The sequence below is a fragment of the Gadus morhua genome, chromosome 5 (genome assembly GCF_902167405.1).
Source record: "Gadus morhua chromosome 5, gadMor3.0, whole genome shotgun sequence".
Taxonomy (NCBI): Eukaryota; Metazoa; Chordata; class Actinopteri; order Gadiformes; family Gadidae; genus Gadus; species Gadus morhua.
In genome coordinates, this window is record NC_044052.1 from 2,457,480 (window position 1) to 2,480,149 (window position 22,670).

Here is a 22,670-nt window from a genome sequence, read left to right on the forward strand (position 1 = left end):
AAGAAAATAACCACAAAAGGGCTACAGGAGTCAGGAGCCAAAAAAGAAAACAACTTGTAGATAACACGTGTGCTTTGCTTGCATGTATGCTAAAGAATGTTTCAAATATGTTGGGTGTTCTAGAAGCAGGGGTACTCTCTCCTGTCTGAGCTCAACTCCACTGACTATGAAAGATTGTCGTAAAAGACCTAGCGCAGGTTCAACACTTTCAGGAGTTGTTAATGACCAATTTGAGACATCGTCGACAAAAGTTTTTTGTCATAGTGTAACATTTGTAAAAAAAGTAATACACGTTTTCATTTTGGACTTTTTATTTTTACACAACGAAACAACACGGTACATGTTGTCTTTTTTCTGTACACATGTTTTCCGTGAGCTTGAGACGGACAAAGGTTTGTCACATACCAATGTCAGCATAAAGCTCACACAGGTTAGTTTTTTTTTCTGTATATCTTCCTTTAAAAAATATTAATTTAATACGAGGTCCAGTAAAGAGTATTTTTTGTTATGTTTTCGTCATCGCTGCTTTTGTCACGGTGTGTGTCCATCTTCACGTCTGTAAAAGTCTATTTGCGTGGTGTCCTCATTAGTTCAGAAGGCGATGTGTGATATATTTAATGGACATCGTGGTGTGGAACGCAGTCGGCTCTCGTTCCATATTGTCTGGCAGACAGAGAAACTGACGGAACAACTGAGCAAAAGAAGGCACCCAACTGCTATTCTCTTGCCATGGTTACGACCACGAGCACGTCAAAACAAATACACACCTTTGTATCTCTGATTCTGTTTTCCTTTTTAAGAATAGTATGCTTTTTCCGTTTGTAGTTTTGACGTTGTGTAGTCCTTTATTTCCCTTTTGGTTGACGGGGGGAGGGGGGGTAGGTGGGTGGCCGTGGCCCCTGTGTAATCCTGTTGCAGACGGCATTGTCTATTATAGATTGGTTGTTTTTTTCATTTTGTTTGTGCTATAATGTGGAAGCCACAAGACACCAAACAAGGCAAACATCCACCTGTTGGAGCCGAAACTCCCAAAACAAACAACAAACAAAAACAAGAATACGCTACAAGGTATTCGTTTAGGTGAAAACAATCTTTTGTAAACCTTGTAAAAATGAACGGGAGAGAAGTTATAATATAAACGTTTCTAACAAGATCTGGTCCATCCCCACGCACACAGTCAGTAAACATCCTCACATCTACTGACATATGGTCAGACAAGACAGGACACATAACATGTGTGCTGTATATGCTAATCCCATTCCACACACACACACACACACACACACACACACACACACACACACACACACACACACACACACACACACACACACACACACACACATCTTGATGGCCAGAGTAGCACCCATACATAAATCCACACAAAAGCACACAGGAAACCACGCGGTCACGCCTACAAAACGTCAAAACACAGCGACACGACAGACCGTCACACGGTGCTCTCCAGGATCCAATCAGAATCACAGCGCTCCTTCTCAGACTCCGCCTCCCCTTCCTTGGGGATTAGCATGACACTCATCGATTGGCTCCTTTTGTTCCGCATCATGCGTCCTAATTTGGGAGCTCCGCCCCCCGGCTGTATGGGGCGAGTATTGTCTACTCCTCCTCCTCCTTCCCCGAGGGAGTACCGCCTTCGGGCCTTGCCCCGCCTCCCCACCTCCTCCGTGGGGAGAGTCTGGTACCGGGAGGGGGAGGGGCAGGGGCCCCGGGGGGCACGGCGCAGGACGGGCGTGTCCTTGAAGTGGAGGGCGGGGCTGGCGGTGGGTGGAGGGAAGGTAGGGGGCGGGTGGTGGTGGTGGTGGTGGTGGGGGCAGGAGGGGTCCGGGGGCTGTTCCAGCGAGGTGGAGTTGTTGCGGTTGGTGTTGAGGTGCTCCAGCCGGCCGGAGGAGGGGGGCAGGAGAGCCGAGGAGGAGGAGGTGGAGGAGGAGTTAGGGCGGGGGGCGCTGGGCGAGATCAGACCCTCTGCCGACCCCGGCCGGTCCCCGGGGGACCTTTCCCCGGGGGCCCTCTCCCCGGGGGCCCTCTCCCCGGGCTTCCCGGGGGCGGGCTTCCTCCTGGCCTTGGGCAGGGTGCCGCCAGAGGACTGCTTGCTTGGGGGGCGCTCGCCAACGGGCTCGGCCGCCGGGCCCTGGTGGCCCCGGGCCCCCGCGGTCGGGCCCCTCTCTGAGCCTCTCTTAGGTGGCCCCATCTCCCCCACTGCCCCATGGGAGGCCCAGGGTGGGCTGGCCACCGCCGTGCCCGGGGAGGAGTTGCTCAGCAAGGTCTCCGACGACTGGGTCATGGTGTCCTGCCTCCTGCCTCCTAAGCCCCCTCCCAGGCCTCCTCCTCTGCCTCCTCCCTCCTTCTCTCTGGCGCCGCTGGAGAGCTCTTCCAGGGCGAGGGCGCTGTGTTTGGACGGGCTGGGGGTGACGGTGCAGCCCTGGGCCTGCTGTCCATTGGTCTGGGAGTGGACGTTGGTCATCCGCAGGGACACGCCTTTACTGCCGTTGCCGGGGTTACAGACCTTGGAACAAACACAAAGGTTGTGAGTGAGTTGTGGGTTCAGTTTAATAAAGCAATTGTATCGTTGTATGCTAATCTTGCTCACGCCAACAGCGTAATGCAACTGAGTGTACAGTGAGGGTTGAACAGTTATGTATATGATTGGCCAATGACTGCACTGTGATTGGCTGATTCATGAATACACACGGCCTGTCCCCTGGATGAGCAAATTATGTGTTTCCTCTACCCGTGAAAATGCCCTGGAATTGGAGCAAACCCACAACTCACTACCCGTGAACTCGTACCAGACCGATGTACTCCCAGTTCCAGCTCGTAATTACGGGCTCAAAGGTGTCCCTGGAACGCAGCATGAGGTTAAGAGGAATGCTTGTCTTTATTTGAAGCACAAATCTATGTAAAAATATGAAAAAGTCTCAAGTGCTTCACTGAGCTGTAATTGAACATTTCAAACTAAAACTTTCAGCAAAAAAAACACATTTCCAAATAAAGGGCTTGTGCGGGTAATTCAACCCTAAAACAACATTGTGCTCCAGCACTATATTTCATCATGTATTTATAAGTGATTTGCTGAAATTGAATATGCTAAAATTAAAAAGTAAATCTTTTTACCAATACGCTTCCAGTGATTTGATGAAATCACTGGAAGAAAAATGTACGAGCACAGGTTCTGAAAGGGGGGCGGATTGCAATGAATTGGGCCGAGATTATTGACAGTACAGATGATAGCGCTCGTTGGTTGACAGCGGGAGAGGGAGAGAGAGAGGAGATGGAAGACGGATACGCACTGTCCTGGACAGCGTGAATCTGTCTTCCATACATGTCTTTAAAGGTTTTAAAACATATAGGGCACAGATTAATAAAGGAGTGCATGAGACTCATGAGGTGCTTGGTAGAAAAATATAAACCCGGTGTGCAATGATCATGTTTTAAATAAAGAATGTGCTTATTAGACGGAAGACGGATCCGCGCTGTTCTTTAGGACAGACGGGTGGATTAACACGCAGTGGGTTGTTTAACACGCCTGCCGTTTATTGTTTAAGTTTGTGCGTGTCGTGGTGTCCAGACTCTCAGTAGTAGGGCTCGTTGGAACAGTTGGCTTAGTTTTCCCTACTCTTTTGTCACGTTTATTTTCTTTCTCCGTAATTCTTGTTTTCACCCGGGCAGCGTCAGGTGCACCAGTGGGACCTAGAACAATTATTAGTCACATCCTTAAATATTTTCGTCGCACTCTGGAGCCCTGCATGGATCAGCCGTGTGATAGCACGAGTCCATGCATCCCAGCTCTTAACAGCTGCAGGCCCTTATCTGCAGGCCAGCGGGCTTATAGAAGAGACAATGTTAACAGCTTTCAAACGCAGGAGCAGGATGGCTGGACGGAGTGACGGGCGGGCTCACCTTGTAGCGTATCATCAGGATGATGATGAAGACGAGGACCGACGCCACGATGATGCCCCCGATGATGATGATCATGGTGCCGCCCAGGAACTGGGACTGCATGAAGTGGCAGCGCATGTACTCGGTCTCGGTGGTGAACTGCACGCAGCCCACCACACGCGTGGCCGTCAGCGAGGTGATGACGTCGTCGTAGATGGCGAGAACGCACAGGTCGTACTGGCTGCCCGCCGCCAGGTTGTTCACCAGGAAGTTCTGGCTGGTCGGGGGGATCATCCTGAGGAGGTGGAAGACGGGGAGGGAGGGAAGAGTTCAAATCAGCTGCGACCAGAAGAAGATGATACAATCCTGGGCTGCATAGACTGGTCTCATGTCTTCTTATACTTTCTACAATGACTCCCTTATACTATCAACAATTATCCCTACTATCCACAATGATCCCTTATAATCTCTAAAATGATTTCCTTATACTATCTACAATGTTTTCCTTATACTTTCTACGATGTCTTCCTCCTTGTTGCAAATGTTTTCAACAATGTTCTGTTGCTGCCTTTATCACATTTACAGTCTCAAAGGGCTTTACAGGTCCTGTGTTATGACAACCCCAGCCCTAGCCCCCAAAAGAGCAGTGAGGGGCAAAGAGGAAACAATGATCCCTTATTCAATTCACAAAGTATTTTCAGCCTCAACTGACATCTATGTTAAACAGCAGGGTAAGGCACACAGAAGTGTACTAAGATATGCTTTATGGCTTCATGGTGTGTGATAGAAAATGTAAAACCGCGGTGTGGCTGGATCAATGGGGATGGGAGAATGAGCCTGCATTCCAAACAAAAGCTTCCCTGGCCTCGCCGTTGTGATGGTTACAGCCCAGTGAATCAACATCTGACATCTGCTTTTTTACATGATGTCATCAAAGCTAAAATGCTCCCCTAGATTGCTATAAACATTTAAGCAATGTTGTTCAGTGCTCTCCGGAAGCTGTTTTTTCCCCTCTCTGGATTCCACCGGTTCATTTTATTCCAAAGTAACGCTGTCGTAGAAAAGTTTTCAAAAGTGTCGCGTCAGCTTTCTGCTACACGTTCTCATTAATATGCTAATTGTATTCCTCATTAAAACTGAGGTGCACTTCTGGCTAAGCGCTCAGGGTTTGTATGCTAAGGACCCAGCTGGGCCTATTCTGGCAAGATCCCGTATGATTAGCAAAGATCTGGAGGTAGGGAGCCAAGGTGAGGTTAAGGTTTGGAAGATGGGATACTAAAGAAAGAAAGACCCTAAAGAAGAGTGTGTGTGTGTGTGTGTGTGTGTGTGTGTGTGTGTGTATGTGTGTGTGTGATCACTGCAATAATAATGGAATAATCAATTAAGCAAATGTTAAAGTCCTCACAGGTATACCACACACACATACACACAAAATGTATATGCGCGGAATTAATTTCAGTTTTAGACTTTTAGGGCACTATCTTGCACCCAGCGCAATTTAGTTTGTACACCGACGCATGTATCGTTGCTAGCTTGCCCCCGGCGTGAAGCTCATTTCCCCCCCACAGCATACTTGCGCCACTACACTTGTACCCTGAGAAAAAAAGCGAAAAGCAGAGGCATGTTCCGCAGCAAATGATACATGGTGCTATTTTACTGATCTAAAAGTAATCCACTGACCGGAAAATACCTGGTTTAAATGCACTAGCAGATTGCGCAGTTGGTTTTGCTATTTTGACGTGCAATGCCAGGGAAGAACTGCAACATACGTTTGCACACATGTAGGCTATACACAGCATAAACATGCAAACAATTAGCCTAATTTAAATGTTATGATGATGATGTGGATTGTGTAAAAAATGAATTTCCTTAGGGGCTGAATGAATGAACACTGTAGCAATATGCCATCCGTTAAAATAATAATAATACCCATTATAAACTCGAGCAAAGTATATCCCAGCCTTCCAAAACAAATCTCCTTTTAGGGTAAGTAGTTGGTTGAATTATTTGGGAAAGAACAGCTTATACTGTGTTAAGAAGTTTTACTTTTAAAACAATGCATCTGCAATCACCGTACAGCAAACACATATTTTCATCTTGCACAAGCCCATAACTTTTTGGATTGATGAGTAATTGATCTTGAGAAAACATAGTTTTACCGTGAGTGAGTGTTTAAAATAATTAATGAATACGGGTAATGTTTGGTGCGCAGTTCAACTATACGTGCACCCATCTGTTTAAACACACGCAAACAAAACACACAACGCATAATACAGTCCATGGCAATGTATTTTAAAAGGGGGACACATGCATATTATGAATACAAGTCGATAAAAATAATGAATACGATGCTGGTAACAAACAATGTTCGTTATATTGCCGCATATCATTATCACATCATACCCACAGCTGCGGCCACAAGACCACATATATCATATATATAATATCATATAGGTGTTAAGTTCTCTTTGCCGAAATTTACATGACGACTCTGTGTTTCTGAAGTTGTAGAATAATACGCTATTCCATGTTTGAATTAAGTCTATTATTTGGCCATAAACTGAGCAATTTGAATATTGAAATTCATGTATGCATCTGCCTCACCGGAGACTGCATACGAGCTGTCAAAATATCAAGTCGTTAAGTTGAAATGCGCTCATGGCTCTTAAAGGGGATGGGAGATAGAACATTGGTTTATTGCACGTTACACCCAAAACAGACCTACGAGTATTCAGACCAACCCATTTTTGAATTGCGGGCGCAAGAGTCATTTATCTGCCGGTATAATAGCAACAGCGCCAGAGAACCGCCCACAAAGCTACTTGCGTTTCGCGTTTCATACTTGTCAGATTGCCAGATAAACTATTCGTATTATTAATCTTAGTAATACTGTCTCAGTGCTAATGCTGTTATAAGTATTAATGTAACTGTCTATGGGATCCCACGCGTTGCTTCTTGGAATGACTTATAATTCCTGGATTTATTTAGTGTTAAAGGCAAAATAATATGTAACAATAATAAGATAAACAAATGATAATATGTATGCCATTGATTTTAGATGTAGCGTGGGGAAAACAAAACACATTTCAACGCATTTCAAGCTTTGAGTTGAAAATAACTCTAATGTCTCGGCTGTGTGAAGCAGTTCCCTTTGTGAACCTTTTCAGAGCCAACTCATTTGTTATGAATGATTTATTTGTGTATGTGTGTGCGTGCTTGCATGTGTGTGTGTGTGTTTGTGTGTGTGAAGGATCTTCCTGATAGGGTTTGAAGCCCTACAGTGGGCAGATGATTGCCTTGGCTGAGACTATTGCACTAATCTATCTACTCTGCAATGCCAGACCCTGGGCCCAAGGCGCCTGTGTGTGTGTGTGTGTGTGTGTGTGTGTGTGTGTGTGTGTGTGTGTGTGTGTGTGTGTGTGTGTGTGTGTGTGTGTGTGTGTGTGTGTGTGGTCTCTCCTTAACATTTCCTCCGGAGAAAATATGAGAAATGTTTCTGATATTAGGGTACGAGGATGCAATAGACTAGAGGATGCATATGTGTGTGTACTCGGTTTTTTATTTGGTGTATATGTCTATGTTTCGTGTGTGTCATTTAGTGTGATTGATTATTTTTATCAACAAATAACACAGATGCATAATATGTTTTGGGGTTAATTTATATTTGTTCATGTGTTAGTGTGTGTGTGAGTGTTCCTGGCTTTTGGCCAACACTCATCACAAAGACATCAACACACACAATGAATAAATCCACCACTAAGCCATCAATCTATGGGTTTCAGTCTGTGCCATTGAGTGTGTTTGTGAGTGTTGAGGTCTGTATCGGTGGCAGGACTTAAATGATGGTTGGATGATATATATATGCAGTGTCTTTACTTGATCTGCATCGAGCCATGAACTGTGATACCAGGCAGGCCCATTTCAGGCTATTAAATTTGATTAAATATCAAATAATGCTCATTGGCCAATGCCATTCAACATGATTTCTAAGGTGCATACCTGCAGCCCACAGTGTTGGATCTTCAATCAATACCAGTCTCATTCATTCATAGGGATAAAAGATACATTAGGAAAACAATTTAGAGTTGTTGTGTAAGCCCGGAGTCTGTGAGCGGAGAGCTATGATTGGACATTTGGTCACAAGATGACAAATAAACAAGCTGCGTGAATCGTGAATCAATAATACTTCATCGATCCTATTCTGTGTCTGTCAACAGAGTTGATCCGTGCTTATCGATTTTTGACACATTCAAGATATGCAACCTGAAAAAAGGATGGCCAAATGTTGGCCTTTTAACACGCAGAAGAGGAGAAGAGGTTCATCAAAGTTGTGATAGTCACTAAATAGAGATGAAGCCACTTTTCGTTATTTACTGTTCTGTCAGCATTTACCCACAACAGTTTGTTTCACCCCAAAGAAACCGCTACTGCCTTAATGGAGAAGCATAATGGGGTTGACCAGAGTCGCGGACGCTAAAAAACGGTAGCTAATAATGCCTCAGACTACAAAAACAATGGCTTGAAAAAAACACAATGATAGCCGGTCAATGAATGCCCATCTGGATTTTTTTCTCTATAGAGTGACATAATCTAAAAAATAAAATGACCCACAGTATCATACACATGCTCTCTGTATGATAAATAATGTTTGACACATTTCAAAACAGTCACAATTCAACACATTTAACAATGCATAAGGACCTGAACTTGATTAAATGCTTAGTTCAGCATTAGTACTGACTTATCTTATTGCCCCCTGCAGATGTATCACTCTGAATCATGGAAAAAGGCTGGTTGTTAAGGTATCCTGTTTTCTAACTTTATCTCTCTATCTTTTGAAATAAAATAAAGCATACAACTTTGGGGAAGAGCTTTTTAAAGTAAAACAGTAATGGGACACATTAATGAAGATAAGTGGATTAACAATAGTTGAAAACCTAGCATATCATCTGATATCAAGGCAGACATTATCAGGTCTTCATTTCTAATTGTTACGTAACTCTCCAACAATAGCTTAAAAAATGTGTCACCTAATAAATTCAACGCAAAGCCCCTGGCATCAGAACGACAGAGTGAAACGCAAAGACAGATATAAATGATTATGATGTGATGTAATCTAGCTGATACATTTACGTTCCCACAGCCTGAGGAAATATACGATTGGCCGCTGACTCAAAAGCAAACAGGCACACATGCCCTGATGACTAAAGAGCGTGCTCATGCTGCTCCTTGTTTTTGTAATGATAATGGACAACATAATATAATATGAATGGCACTGAAGCCAGTGCAAACACTAATGTATGCGCAAAGTAATTGGCGGGGGATATTTAAGGGACGCCATTAGCTATCTTCCAGCCTCGGTTTGCCCAGCTCAGCCCAATGCCTGCTGCTTTGCTGAATTATGTATGTTGCGCCATAACACTGTGGCTTCTCTATCCCTTTGCGTCATACTGCACCCCACCCCCTCATTTGTTAATATCTTTAGCTAATTCCGACGCATAGCCAAGACCAGAAAATTTGTTTCCGCAATTTAAAATGCCATAAAGAGAACTGATTAATGTTCTCCATATGAAGCTTTCATTTTCAAGGATTTTTATACTTTGGTTTTCATTCTTTTTTGTCTCGAAAATTCTCGCACTGAGACCTATCTTTGTGTTCTCTCACGATGCACCACTATGTGTGATTCCATTATTTATTTTATCCCTTGCTATTGTTTTTCAGCTCCTTTGTTTCAATCTTCTCTAATTCTCTCCACCTCCACATTTTCCACCTCCCTTCCAATCGTCCTGTGTTCTATCTGTGTTTCCTTCCTTCCTTCCTTCCTTCACTCTTTCCTTCTAAATCTCACCTAAACCCTCCTCCCCCCCAACACATGAAGCCCCACGGACCACTTAGAGCGATCCCCCCGTTGCGCTGCCCGATGTGTGTTTATGGCGCCATAAAGGCTGAACTGGAACATTACGACGGGATACAGGCGGATGTTCACTTATGCTGTGAGCACAGCTGAGCTAGGTGTTATACCCGGACCCAAGGGGACCGGCAGCCTGGACGGAGCTCTCTCGCTCTCTCTACGAGCATGAGTGACTGTGAGAGAGAGTAAGCAAGGTAGTGTGTGTGTACGTGTGTGTGTATGTGTGTGTGTGTGTGTGTGTGTGTGTGTGTGTGTGTGTGTGTGTGTGTGTGTGTGTGTGTGTGTATTGGACCTTTCCTTCAATGGTGCAGCTCGTAAAAAAAAAACAAGCGTGCCATGCAATGTGCTTGATGCATACTTGTTCTAGCAAATGGAAACTGCCCCCCATAGCTTGATAGATCTAGTAGAGTGGAAAACAACCAACAATAAACATAGATGGGAACTAAACAGAGGGAGAATCAGATGAAGAATGTGATGAAGAGAAAGAAAGAGTGCGGTTGAGGGAGGGAAGCACTTGATAATGTAGAAAGTGTACAGTAATGGTGACTATACCGTCTGTCAGGGTTGGCAGAAATCTGTTCCCCCTTTATTTTTAGAGTTTGTCTATTAGTTTGTATTTGAGGGGGAAATAGGTGGAGGTGGAGATATAGATTGAGGAGAATAAAGCTGGATGTAGGTAGAGAGAGATAGCTGGATCTAAAGAGAGATATAGATGGAGGTAGAGAGATATTGCTGGAGGTAGAGAGATAGATGGAGGTAGAGAGAGATAGCTGAAGGTTAAGAGAGATAGATGGAGGTCAAGAGATATAGCTGAAGGTTAAGAGAGATATACGGAAGTAGAGATACATAGATGGAGGCAGAGAGATGGATGGAAGTAGGGAGAGATAGATGAAGGTAAAGAGAGATAGATGAAGGTAAAGAGAGATATATGGAGGTAGAGATATAAATAGAGGGTGATATGAGGAGAGGGAGATAGGTGGAGGGAGAGGGACATAACTGGTAGAAAGTAGTTCTTGTGTGTTTAAATGATTATTGGTAAGCATGTTTGTGGCTATAACCGGGGGGGGGTTACTTTGGAACACAATATATAAACAGTAATACAGATAATACATGAACAGAGAAAGCCGGGAGTTTCTGCTGAAAACGAATGAAACTGTGATGTCCGCAAGTACATATTACATTTAATTTGTGTTCTCGCCAGGTCAAAATGTCATCGCTAGTTTTTCTCTTATTCTTCATGTTCTTTCTTCAAATCCCTTAGTCTATGGGGCCTTTTCATGTCTGCACCTCCTGCTGCTTAAACAGACTGGAGGAGTCAGGCACAACTTGGAACTGTTACCATGTTATTGCTTAAATTGCAGTGTGGGCCTTGTTAACATTGCAGTTGGAAATGTATTCTAAGTATTGCTTAGAGCCGCAGGCTATTTATATTTTATAAATAAATATCTATCTAGATGGAGAGAGAGAGAGAGAGCGAGAGAGAGAGAGAGAGAGAGAGAGAGCGAGAGAGCGAGAGAGCGAGAGAGAGAGAGAGAGAGAGAGAGAGAGAGAGAGAGAGAGAGAGAGAGGGGAACAAAGTTATTATTGGGATTAAAAGATTGCTGTGTGTAATTATTCAATATACTAAAGACATTCCAATAAATGGGATTTCTACAAAAGAGCATTTCTTCCATGAGCGACAAGTACGCTTTTGACTTGAATCAATCACACTCGATAAAGCCTTAGTGTAAGATTTGTCTTAGTCAAGTAATCAGCAATAAACCACATGAAAATATATATGTTTTTGCAGAAAAGTGTAATGTTAGTTTTGAACATTTGAAATCAGTCATACTTTCATCCATTTATCTATCTATCCATATCTTACTTTCTAGCGCAACTTCCCACTTTTCCAGACATTATTTCCATCTATTCATGTGCTTGATTTATTCTTAAATCTATCACTCCCTCACAGTGAATTCTCCACTCAGCCCTTCGATAATCCGCTGTCTTTTACCACACATTCCCCTTTCTGCTCTCCATCTCAATGTTTCGATACATGGAAAATGGGACTATTCCTGTAAATCTGTGCTGGGAACGGCAATCCCAAAAATAATGAAGACGATAGGCTGCAGGTCAAAGGAAAGGCCCCGCTGGTCGTAGTAGAGCAGCTAACTTCATTACACTTAATGATCCCTGGAGCCAACCCCAAGCAATAGTGGTATAAAGCTAAATTAAACAGATGGGGGGGGGGGGGGGGGTTAATATGTATTAGATATTAGCTTGTGTACACAGAATGTAAAGGTTATATCGTCAGATTAATTAACTTTGAGAGTCAACCATAAAGTCTCTTCCTTTGCCTTCGAGATGACCGTTTCTTGGTATTTTCAAATTTCCTCACACAATAAAATGACTAGCAGCAGGATAATGCTTCCCACGAGGGGAAACCTTTATTTCACGACTAGGAACTCTGCAGCCAGTATCAGACACACACGCACACGCACGTGCACTCGCACACACGCACACACTGAATTAAGGTTTATGGTCTGGCTTTACACTTCACAAGGTTAATGCAAGAGGACAACAATTACAAAAGCAATTTGCTAGGACTTGTTCAGAAGTCAGTCCTTCAAATGCAGCATAAACTACAGCTAAAACAACCTGGCCGCGACATTTGTGCTGAGCACTAGCAACACAAGGCATCCGTCACGGTAATGCCCATAGGGCCATGACAGTGTGTTTTCAAATGTGGGCTGCACATGTGAAGAACACACTTGTGTCTTCTTAACTCTGACAAATGCTGTTTATAGTTTGCCATCAAAACTGAAAGTTAAAATTGTCAAGAAATTTCTAGTTTCTATAGTTATTGTTAGTTTAATGAGTAGAGACTTTTTTATGTGAAACGTGTAGCATGACTTGGGGTCGTAGCCCCGGCAACATGGGAATGTCTGGGGTGAGCTCCTTCCACCATAGAGGCTACTGCTGCGGCCACCTTTATTTGCCTCACGCCTCCGTATTTTAACAGTCTGAAACGCAAGTGAGAAGCGCCAAACGCAAGTAGCTTTGTGGGCGGTTCTATGGAGATGTTGCTATTATACCGGCGGATAAATTACTCTTGCGCCCGACACAAATCTAAAAAGGGTTGCCCTGAAGTAACCTAATTACCCGTAGGTGTGGTTTGGGCGTAACATGCAATAAACCAATGAGAGTGCCATCTCCCATCCCCTTTAAGAGACATGAGCACATTTGAATCTGACGAGTTGATATTTTACAGCGCGTTTGCAGTCTCCGATGAGACAGATGCATGACAACATGAATTTTAAACTTCAAAAGGCACAGTTTATGGACAAATAATATGGCCTAATTCACACATGAAATAGCATTTTCTTCTTTTCTTCCACTTCAGAAATTCTGAGTCCTCAAATAAATTTTGGCAAAGAAAACTTAACACACATATTATATGCGGTAACTGGGGTTCTATTAAATGATGTACGCAATACATTAACAAACGTTGTTTCTTACCAGTATTGTATGCATTATCGCTAATGACCTGTGTTCCTAATATGCATGTGTCCCCCCGTTAATATTAATTTTCATGGACTGTATTACTCATTTTGTGTTTAGTTTGCGTGTGTTTAAACAGATGGATGCACACACGCGCGCCCACATTCATTAATTATTTTACCCATACACACACGCACGCCCGCATTCATTAATTATTTTTAACACTCACTCGCAGTAAAACAATGTTTTCTCCCGATCAAATACTCATCAATCCTAAAAGTTATGGGCTTGTACACAATATCTGTTTTAAGAAAATATTTGTTTTCTGTACGGTGTTTGCAGATTCATTGATTTAAAAGTACAAATTATTACCGCTGTATCAGCTGTTCTTTCTCAAATAATTTACCAAGAATGTGTGGCTAGGTAGATTAGAGAAGCAAAGTGTATGCGCGAGGTACACAAGCAACATTTTGGAACGTTTGCACCAGATCACACCTCCTCCTTTCACTGAATCGCCCCTTGGGGTGCAAGATCATTCCCTAATTTAGCGACGCGTGCCTGTGGAGGGAAAAGAACGCTCCGCGCCAGTTGCAAACTAGCAACGACACATGCGTCGGTGTAGAAAGTCAATTGCGCTGGATGCAAGATAGTGTCTTTAGGGGTCCAAGCCAACAGGTTGGATCCCTATTGTTTTTGTAAGGATTTTTATACTACCTCCCCGTGAAAGTGGAACCACAGCCCAAACCGTAAATGGCGCACACGCGCCAATTGCATGACTAGATCCAGAATCGGCACCGCTACTCAGATAACAAAATCCAGACACGCCGGTCACTAGGTGGCGCTATACCAAGGAATACGCGTTTGGGGCTATAACTCCCACACCGAACCTCCCAGAGTCCAAAAACTTGTACACACAGATGCACTGGAGTCTGCTGCATCTTTTGGCCTAGGCCACGCCCATTTGCGTCTATGAATATTTTTCGCTAAATCGCGAAAACCGCAAAAATGTTTTTTCGCTACTCCTCCCACATTTCTTGACCAATCGACACAAAACTTTGCACACGACATCTTCAGACCTACACCAAAAGAATGCATGAAACACTTTTTTGATCCGACCTTTGACGACGAAACGGTAGCGTTTTGAATATTGGTTTATGAGCTAAATTAGACGTGGAAAATCAAAAATCCAAAAAATTCAAAATTACACATCGGAACGAGTCCAAATTGTGCACACATGTTGGTGCTAACCTTAATGTCGTACGATAAAAATCTCGGAAAATTTCGCCATTAGGGGGCGCAATAAACGAGGAAATTGTATATCTTCTACAAAATTTCGCCGCGAAAACGCTACACTGACTTCTCGCTACTCCTACCACAGTCAAATCCTTTGTATCCACAGGTTCAGGGTAGCGTTTTGAACACATGCTTCGCGTTGTGCCGGCGAAACGCACATTTCTTGTCGCGTTGTGCCGGCGAAACGCACATTTCTTGTCGCGTTGTGCCGGCGAAATGCACACTTCTTGGACCCCTGCATAACTGCTTGCAGTTCTAGTTTCTTTTCTTGTCCTGGGCCCTGTACCACGAAACTCGCTTTGAGGGTTAGCGAGGTATGTTGAGCTCCAAGCCTGGGTTAGTTGTACCACGAAAGTCGATCTCTTTTAGCGTCGCTTTATCACCATGGTGACTTATGCTCGCAACCAAACCTGGTCGGGAGAAGTTTTTCGGCTTAGTCTAGCCGGAGATCGGCTACTTAAATCGGCGTGCGCAGCTTCCTAGCCCCTCCTCTGACAATGGCGTCACCATTTGTGGGTGTTCCCGTGGACCCCGGCGCACTTCTCGTACATGCGTCTCTCCGGAGACAGAGGGTTTTACGGGACAGAACCGATCCCTTGGCATTGTCTGACGATATTCAGATTTCAGACTTTATTGTCATTGTGCAAACAACGAAATTGGGGTTCTTCATGAGAGATACAGATTCTCATCAGAGGGGGGTTCGTTGCGCATTGTGTCTCCGTGTCAGTGTGCTAGAGTGGAGGTAGCGCGTCAGTCTTGAATTTCTGCGCGGGGGGTTCGACTCCCATGTGATGCAAATTTATGTGAAGCTTAAAAAGTCCTAAATCTCATGCATACGGAATACTTATTCACTAAAGCTTATGGAATTATATTTTTGTGCTTATTTCGAACTTGAACCCATATTTTCAAGGCCGTGCTGGCACCACATCTATGTGGGTAAAATCCATGATGATAGACCGGCGAAATTGAACCCCGGTCGCTGGGGTTCAGGTCTTATACCAATCCATTACGCTAGAGCCGGTACCTGTAAGCACTCGAAAACAAGCCATACGTCTCTTAAATAGGGTGTATTTAAAGTGAATTCCCTAAAATTAAATGATAGAATAAGGCAGGATGGACGTTGCTTATGCATTTTTAAATCATCATCATTCGATTTGGATTAATGGCGAACAATTCTGCATTTGGCATAGTTATTTTACAGACAATATGCAGAATATTTTCACTTATACACATATAGACTGCTTGATCTATCGTAAAGGTGAGAAAAATGACGCAAAAAATGCCCCTTTCACGTGAATGCGCACTGAACCTAAAGCGGAAAACCTGGTTCAACTAATTGAATCTAAAGTGAGCTTCGTGGTACCATTTAACTCTGATTGCGAGTTGCGGCTCTGTCGAGCCAGGTTTTCCCAAGAAAGCCTGGGTATGTTCAGCGAGCTTCGTGGTATAGGGCACTGATGTTTTGTGTTGAGGAACACAATGGAAATCAGTCCTGGACCTTATTTTGTTCTTATCCTCAATTGCATTTGATGTATTTTCATGCGTGTAAGGCATTTGTTTGATACAATTTAATAAATTGATTTTTTTTAAAAAAAATTATAGAAATTAAAAAAGAAAATGTATATTTTGTATCTTTTAACCAAGCTGTACAAAAAAACATATCGAACCGTGACTCAATAACCGAGGTAGGTACGTAATCGTGACTTTAATGTATCGTTACACCCCTAGTTATTAGTCACTACGGAAAGTAATTATTGCATTACTTTGAAGTACAGTTTTAAATGCCTCCACCCCTCTTTAACGGAACTTAAAATACATGTGCATGTTCAATTATTGTCTTTTGGATTATTTTGGCTCGCCATTCCTGTTGCTCACTGACTCACTTGTGTCGTTGTGTGTCCGACTCTGTGCGCTTTCGAAAAGCCTATGTGTAAACAACACCCGCCCAACTCTAACTCTGATTGGCTAACCACAACATTTTACTCTACCTCAGCCAATCGTTATAATTAATGCGATTGTCCCGTGCCCATTAACCAAGGAAAAAAAATTAAGAGTGAGAGATCTAGATGGTCTAATGAAAAAACAGCTTAAATTATAGTATGCGGCAAATTTTTTGGAAAATAAAGGTAACAGCGTTATAATGATGGGAAGAGTAATCAATTAGACTCATTACTGAAAAAAGTAACGCCGTTAGTCACGCCGTTATTAACGCCGTTATTTACAACGCCGTTACTTATTACGCCGTTATTCCCATCAATGCTAATACGTTTATCCAAGATCATTATCCCCTTTCAAAACAAAGACAAGTTTTGCCCAGATGAAGTAGGTCTTATATCTAATAATCAATCCACCACAGAAGAACAAGGAAACACCCGATCCATTCCTGAGGCCTCGTGTCAAAACAGACTGGGGCTTAAATCAGAAAGGCCAGTAAAATCAATGGGCCCTGATTAAAACTCTTAGAGCCCCTGCTGGTAAGAATTGACCCTCCCTTTCCCCCTCTTTTTTTTTCTTCATTTTCATTTTCTCTTTCTCGATCCCCCCCCATCTGTTGCTTGGTTTTCAATGCCTCTCTCTTTTGTCTCATGCTCCCTCGTTCTCTCTCGTTCTCTCTCTCTTTAATTCTCCTTATCTAAACTTGGATTCTCTCCTTTTCTCTGTTCCTCTCTTTCTACCACTCGTTCCTGCCCGGCCGACTCTTCCTCTGTGATGGGGGCAATGACAAGCTGGGGGGATCAATGGCGTTTTGCTTTGTGGTGCCAAATCTAATCAGGGTGGAAAATCCTCGGGAAGAAAATACAACAAACAGCTGTGGCTTGTGTCAGGAGCAGCTAGGTGAAGTGGAGAAAGGAATGAATAAAACTGACTCTGAAACAGAGCGAGACAGAGCGAGAGAGAGAGAGAGAGAGAGAGAGAGAGAGAGAGAGAGAGAGAGAGAGAGAGAAGAGAGAGAGAGAGAGAGAGAGAGAGAGAGAGAGAGAGAGAGAGAGAGAGAGAGAAAAGCCTGGACGTATCGGCATGATTGACTGCTGCTACTTCTGATCAGAACGGCATCCATAGAAGAGGCTGCGTTGATAAGGCGAAATGGGGATAAATAATGCAGAGATTAGTTATGATGTTATGATCAGGGGTGCACATAACTGTTATGCAGGTATGCAGGTATGCATGTGTGCCCATAATCAGGGATGCGTAACGTCACTTGTGTCACTGCAACACTTTTGCGTAAATAACGGGAGTTTGAAAAAAAATGAAAAAAACAAATACGTTGAGCAGCTACTTTGGCGTTCGCCACCTGCAAAGAAAAGGCAAACGGAGCTGGAGCAGAAGAAGAAGTTTTTTTTTTAAAGTGGCGCCTAGATGTGCCATGGCTCGAAACAAGTGCACCGAAATCTGTGCTCATGAGATCAGATGTTACGTTTGGGGTGCGTACCAAACACCATCTCCAGTAACTCACTAAAAAAGTTATGAGCACCCCTGGTTATGATGGTTCTCTCTGAGAGAGAGAGAGAGTGAGAGAGAGGGAGAGAGAGAGAGAGAGAGAGAGTGTGTGAGTGTGTGAGTGTGTGAGTGTGTGAGTGAGTGAGTGAGTGAGTGAGTGAGTGAGTGAGTGAGATTTTTGCCAAGGTCCCAACCAAAGCCATTAGTTGTCGGTTGGATTTCTGAGGTAGATAATACCTGAAGTTGTCCCATGAATGATTTAGGTGTTTGTCAATTCCAGTAGCCCTCTTTCATCTGGGTAAATATTTAGCTCAAATAACAATCAGGCTCAGCGAAAAAATATCGAATCTATTTAATCCTCGACAAATGTCAAAAAGTCGAGGAAGACAAGCAGAGAGCCGACGTGGCGACCCAGCGAACCGAGACGAGACATGCTCTCTGTGGACTCCCTCTCCATCTCCCTCTTTGTTCCTCTGCTATGGTTTGTCTCTCCGCTATACACCGGGCATAAGGATGGGCACCAGGTCTCATCCCTGAGAATCCCAAAGCGTGGGAAAGGAGCAAAGCTGGCTACAGCTAGCTACACTCTTGTTGAACTCCCTCTTGAATAATAACCACTCTCACCTATAGCATTACCATGGAGAGGAGTCTCAGGCCTGACCCCCACCACCCCACTCCCCCCCCCCCACACAGACACAGCTCATGAGTTACCTTCACATATCATAAATGTGCCCTAAAAGGTGATATGCAAAACATGAAAGTAAAGTATTCTTGTAAGCTTTTTATAACGTCATTCTTTTCGATGGGAATACCGTCAGACCTTCCAAAATCAAACCTTGGATTGTTGCTCCATGCATTGATCACTCTCTAAAGGGCTGATTATGGTCCATAATTCACGCAACGCAAGGGGGTCCTTACGGACCCTTCTTGCGTCCACCGCATGTGCCTGACGAGTGCCTCCCAAAAATGTTAACCGTCTGTCGAGGCGACGCAGCAGCAACGGCTGTGATTGGTCCGCTCACTAAACCCCGAAGCAGAACCAAAACAGGTTCACAACTGAGTCCATTTGTTCGCGTGGTCGTTGCATTGAGTGATGTGGGACCATAATCAACCCTTAACAGATTGATAAGGTCCATGGTGCAAGCCGTGTAACATGGGACTCTTTCTAAACCAGAGCCGCTTTGGATCTGCTTACCTGTAGACCAGTGAGTCGTCCTGGCTCCCGTTGTACTGGATCTGGAACATGCGTATTCCCGGGATGTTCCTCTGGAAGTTGAACTTGATGAGCGCGGTGGACGAAGTGGCCTCAGCGATCACCACCCGCTTGTCCCCGCCGGGCTTCCCGTCGGCCGTGGCGTTGTTACCGTTGGCGCCGGCCCGGGCGGAGGTGGAGATGTCGGAGGAGCCGGGGTCGGGCTCCTGGATGCTGTTGGTGTTGTTGGAGATGTGGGGCAGTTTGATTATCAGCAGCTCCACCATCTGGTGCGCCTCGCCCGCCGGGTTGGACGAGATGCAGGTGAAGGAGCCTGTGTCCTTCACTGTGCTGATGAGGATGTCCAGCGTGCCGTTGGTGTACACCAGGGTCCGCGAAGTGTTGGACACCAGCTTCCCGTCTGGGGAGATCCAGTGGATGGCGGGTTCCGGATCCCCACGAGCCTTACACCTGTTAAAGGGACAGGCGGAGATGGCAAGGTTAGAACGGGTAAGTAGTTCAAACCTTAACCTTGGTAAACAATACCATGCATTGCATAGGTATCTTTAGAATATAACCTGTATCATAGGGAAGTGTTATTTTACCCTGAAGAACAATTGATGGTGTATTTTTCTACAGTATTTGCATCAGCAGTATAACCCACCAACTATCTACGTTCCTCTGTGTATTTAATGCAGTGTGTTGCTAATTTCCACAAGATCCAATAAAGATGAAAGGTTACTACCTATTTGCATCATTTTACCAAAGCAGGATCCATCTTGTATTATGACTACATAGTGTGACCAATAAATATGTAAATTAATAACTGGTGTCTGCTCGTCTTGTGGTCCTTCTACAGTTTTTCTCTGCAAAATAATTTTTGAATTCCCCTGGCATCATTAAACACGGCATACATTTAATGTATAAGCCCGCTCTTAGCAGCTTACTGAATATAATACAGAACTAGCATCATTAAAACTAATTGCACATGGTGCCCTTGCTGTTGTCGTTGATTATTGTTGGTTGAATGGGTGTGTGTGTGTGCGTGTATGTGTGTGTGCGTTTGTGAGTGTGCATGTGTATGTGTGTACGTGTGGACGAGGCAGGAAGGGAAAAGATAAAGAGAAGAAAGATTGATGTATACATAAAAATAAAAAAGCTATGTATACTAGGTACTTTTAAAAGGCCAAAGGACTGATATTGTAGCGCAAGCAAACATAAAGAAAATATCATTTTTTGCGGCCTTCAGCCCAGATTGTGAGGATTCGGCGAGGGGACGCTTCTCATGGGATCGTAACGGTCACCAGCCTCTACCTGAGCGACACATGCTGGCCCTCCAGCACCCGCATGTCGTGGGAGTATCTGGTGATGAGCGGCGGCTCGCACAGGAACTCCTCCTCGGGGACGGACCAGAAGTAGCGCCCGGACAGGAGCTGGGGCGAGGCGCACGTCTCCAGGTCATCCTCGCGGCTCAGCCTCCGCAGCCACAGCAGCTCACAGTTGCAGTGCAGCGGGTTGCCGCCAAAGGACAGGGCGAAGGACGTGGATGACAGGATGCCTGACGTCGCCAGCACCTTCAGGTGGTGGGAAGAACAACAAAAAATTGTTAAGCAAACCATATCAGGGAATGGAAGGTAATAAAGGGATTTATAGGAAACATATGCGCATGCATAGTGGTTTGGGACAGCTGACACAATTCTCCCATGAAATCTAAAGTTTGGTTTTTGATGTGAAAGGAATTCCCCATTGTGTAGGTTAAACTGCTAATGGTACTGTTGCGGTTTAACATACCTGGAATTATAGGAGGAAACTGAGGAAGCTAGGTTGGTAGTTCAAAGGTTTTTACTGCCTCAAACCAAGAAAGTACTGTAATGGGATTTTAAGGTGCAGTTTATAGACTCCTCAATATTGTTTATAAAGCTGCTGACCTAGCTTCCTTGGGAAAACCGGAGAGTTGATACTGTTGTCCTAGATAAATGCTTAAGGACAGCAACAATGCAGTGCGTATAATGTGACAAGAATTGCTGATGTCACCGAAATCTATTTTTAATGTCAATAATTGGCATGGTTGCAGACATAAAACTTTAAATATGATTAGTTCAGGCTTGTTGTGTGTTTGATTAAAAAGGTGAAGCCCTTGTATTATAATTAGCCTCTAATTTGAGCATGTAATCGCAGTGTCTGCCCATATATATTTGTATTGGTTACATTTAGTATGATTCATTTTACATTTAAAATGCTTCAATTAGTTATTATTTGGATACCCCAGTCACACGCTTTCATGCTTTCAAATGGATGCTGAATTAGTAAATGTATATTTATTAGAGCTATAAAGGTAGCTTAAACTTCTCTATGGACATGAAAATGCTGTTGTTCAATAAATGGATTTTCAATGAATTAGTGCAAACTTTACACCAGAATTCCTCACCTGTGCTCGTTGGAACAGAGGGTCCGGGGGGAGCTTCTGCAGCTTGTTGGATGTGACGTCCAGTCGGTTTAGTTTTTGGAGCAGAGAGAAGGTTCCCTCTGGTATATAGTCCAGCATGTTGTGGTCCAAACTCAGAGTGTGGAGACTGGTCATCCTCTGTGAACAGTGGACAAAAAACACACAGGCTCCACTGAGCCATTAAAGAAGCCAATATTCTAAAGGAACAATGTTGTGATAGAACATTTAGCACAAAGAAAGATGATGAAATAGGAAAGGGGTGGATGATTTTGTGTTTTGTTTTGGAAGCCCTGGTTGTGTCCTGTTGGTAGTATTGTGTTGTGTTTGGGGTTGTGTTTGGTGCCCTGGTTGCGTCCAGGTGATTGGTAGTGTTGTGTTTGGGGTTGTGTTTGGTGCCCTGGTTGCGTCCTGGTGATTGTTAGTGTTGTGTTTGTTGTTGTTGTCTTTAGCGTGGTGCTCACCTGGATGGCCTCCCAGGGGATGGAGTCCAGGTTGTTGTAGCTCAGGTCCAGCTCCTCCAGAGCCAGTAGCTCGTTGAAGGCCCCCTGGTGGATGAGCACCAGCTGGTTGTTGTTCAGGATGAGGTGGTGCAGCTTGGACATCCCGCTGAATGTGTCGTTGCCGATCCTCGTCAAGCGGTTGCTGGGGAAACACAAGATGGACGCATGGATGAGAACCGTAGTGAAAAAGAAATTAAACGGAAGAGAGAAAGAATGAAAGAGAGACAGGAGGAGAAGGCTTTATTTATATATTTGGTATAAATTGCCTTTGGGACCACTGAATAAAATAAGAAGGGTAGAGCAAAATGTATCTTGGCAGTGTTGCTACATTGACGCAGGGTGTTACAATTGATTTTATGTTTGATTTTCAATTAGAAAATGTAATCATGGTCTTTGAGAAAAATGTGTGCCGCAGACCCTAAAAGCCTGTTGTATCAAGTTATTCAAATAACACCAAGATTCTGTCTTTTCAATGCTAAACACAGAGGTAGACGCACAACATTCCTTAAGCGC

At 44.0% G+C, this 22,670-nt stretch overlaps 2 protein-coding genes across 5 annotated transcripts in view; one reads left to right on the plus strand and one right to left on the minus strand.

The window, feature by feature from the left end:
* LOC115543897 (uncharacterized) overlaps positions 1-22,670 on the plus strand; it is a 979,736-nt gene that overhangs the window by 367,047 nt on the left and 590,019 nt on the right. The gene's annotated exons all lie outside the window — the stretch shown is intronic.
* The window catches only part of lrfn5a (leucine rich repeat and fibronectin type III domain containing 5a), a 96,962-nt gene continuing 74,585 nt past the window's right edge, over positions 294-22,670 (minus strand). For 3 of the 4 annotated variants that reach the window (XM_030356556.1, XM_030356555.1, XM_030356557.1), the window contains exons 5-10: positions 22,119-22,299; positions 21,640-21,795; positions 20,526-20,785; positions 19,215-19,682; positions 3,919-4,192; positions 294-2,524 (exon numbers count right to left, since the gene is read on the minus strand). In XM_030356556.1, coding sequence (XP_030212416.1) covers positions 1,451-2,524; positions 3,919-4,192; positions 19,215-19,682; positions 20,526-20,785; positions 21,640-21,795; positions 22,119-22,299 — 2,413 coding nt within the window. In that variant the 3' untranslated portion in view covers positions 294-1,450. Of the gene's footprint in view, positions 2,525-3,918; positions 4,193-19,210; positions 19,683-20,525; positions 20,786-21,639; positions 21,796-22,118; positions 22,300-22,670 lie in introns of those variants that run through there. The other variant, XM_030356558.1, reaches the window with a different exon arrangement.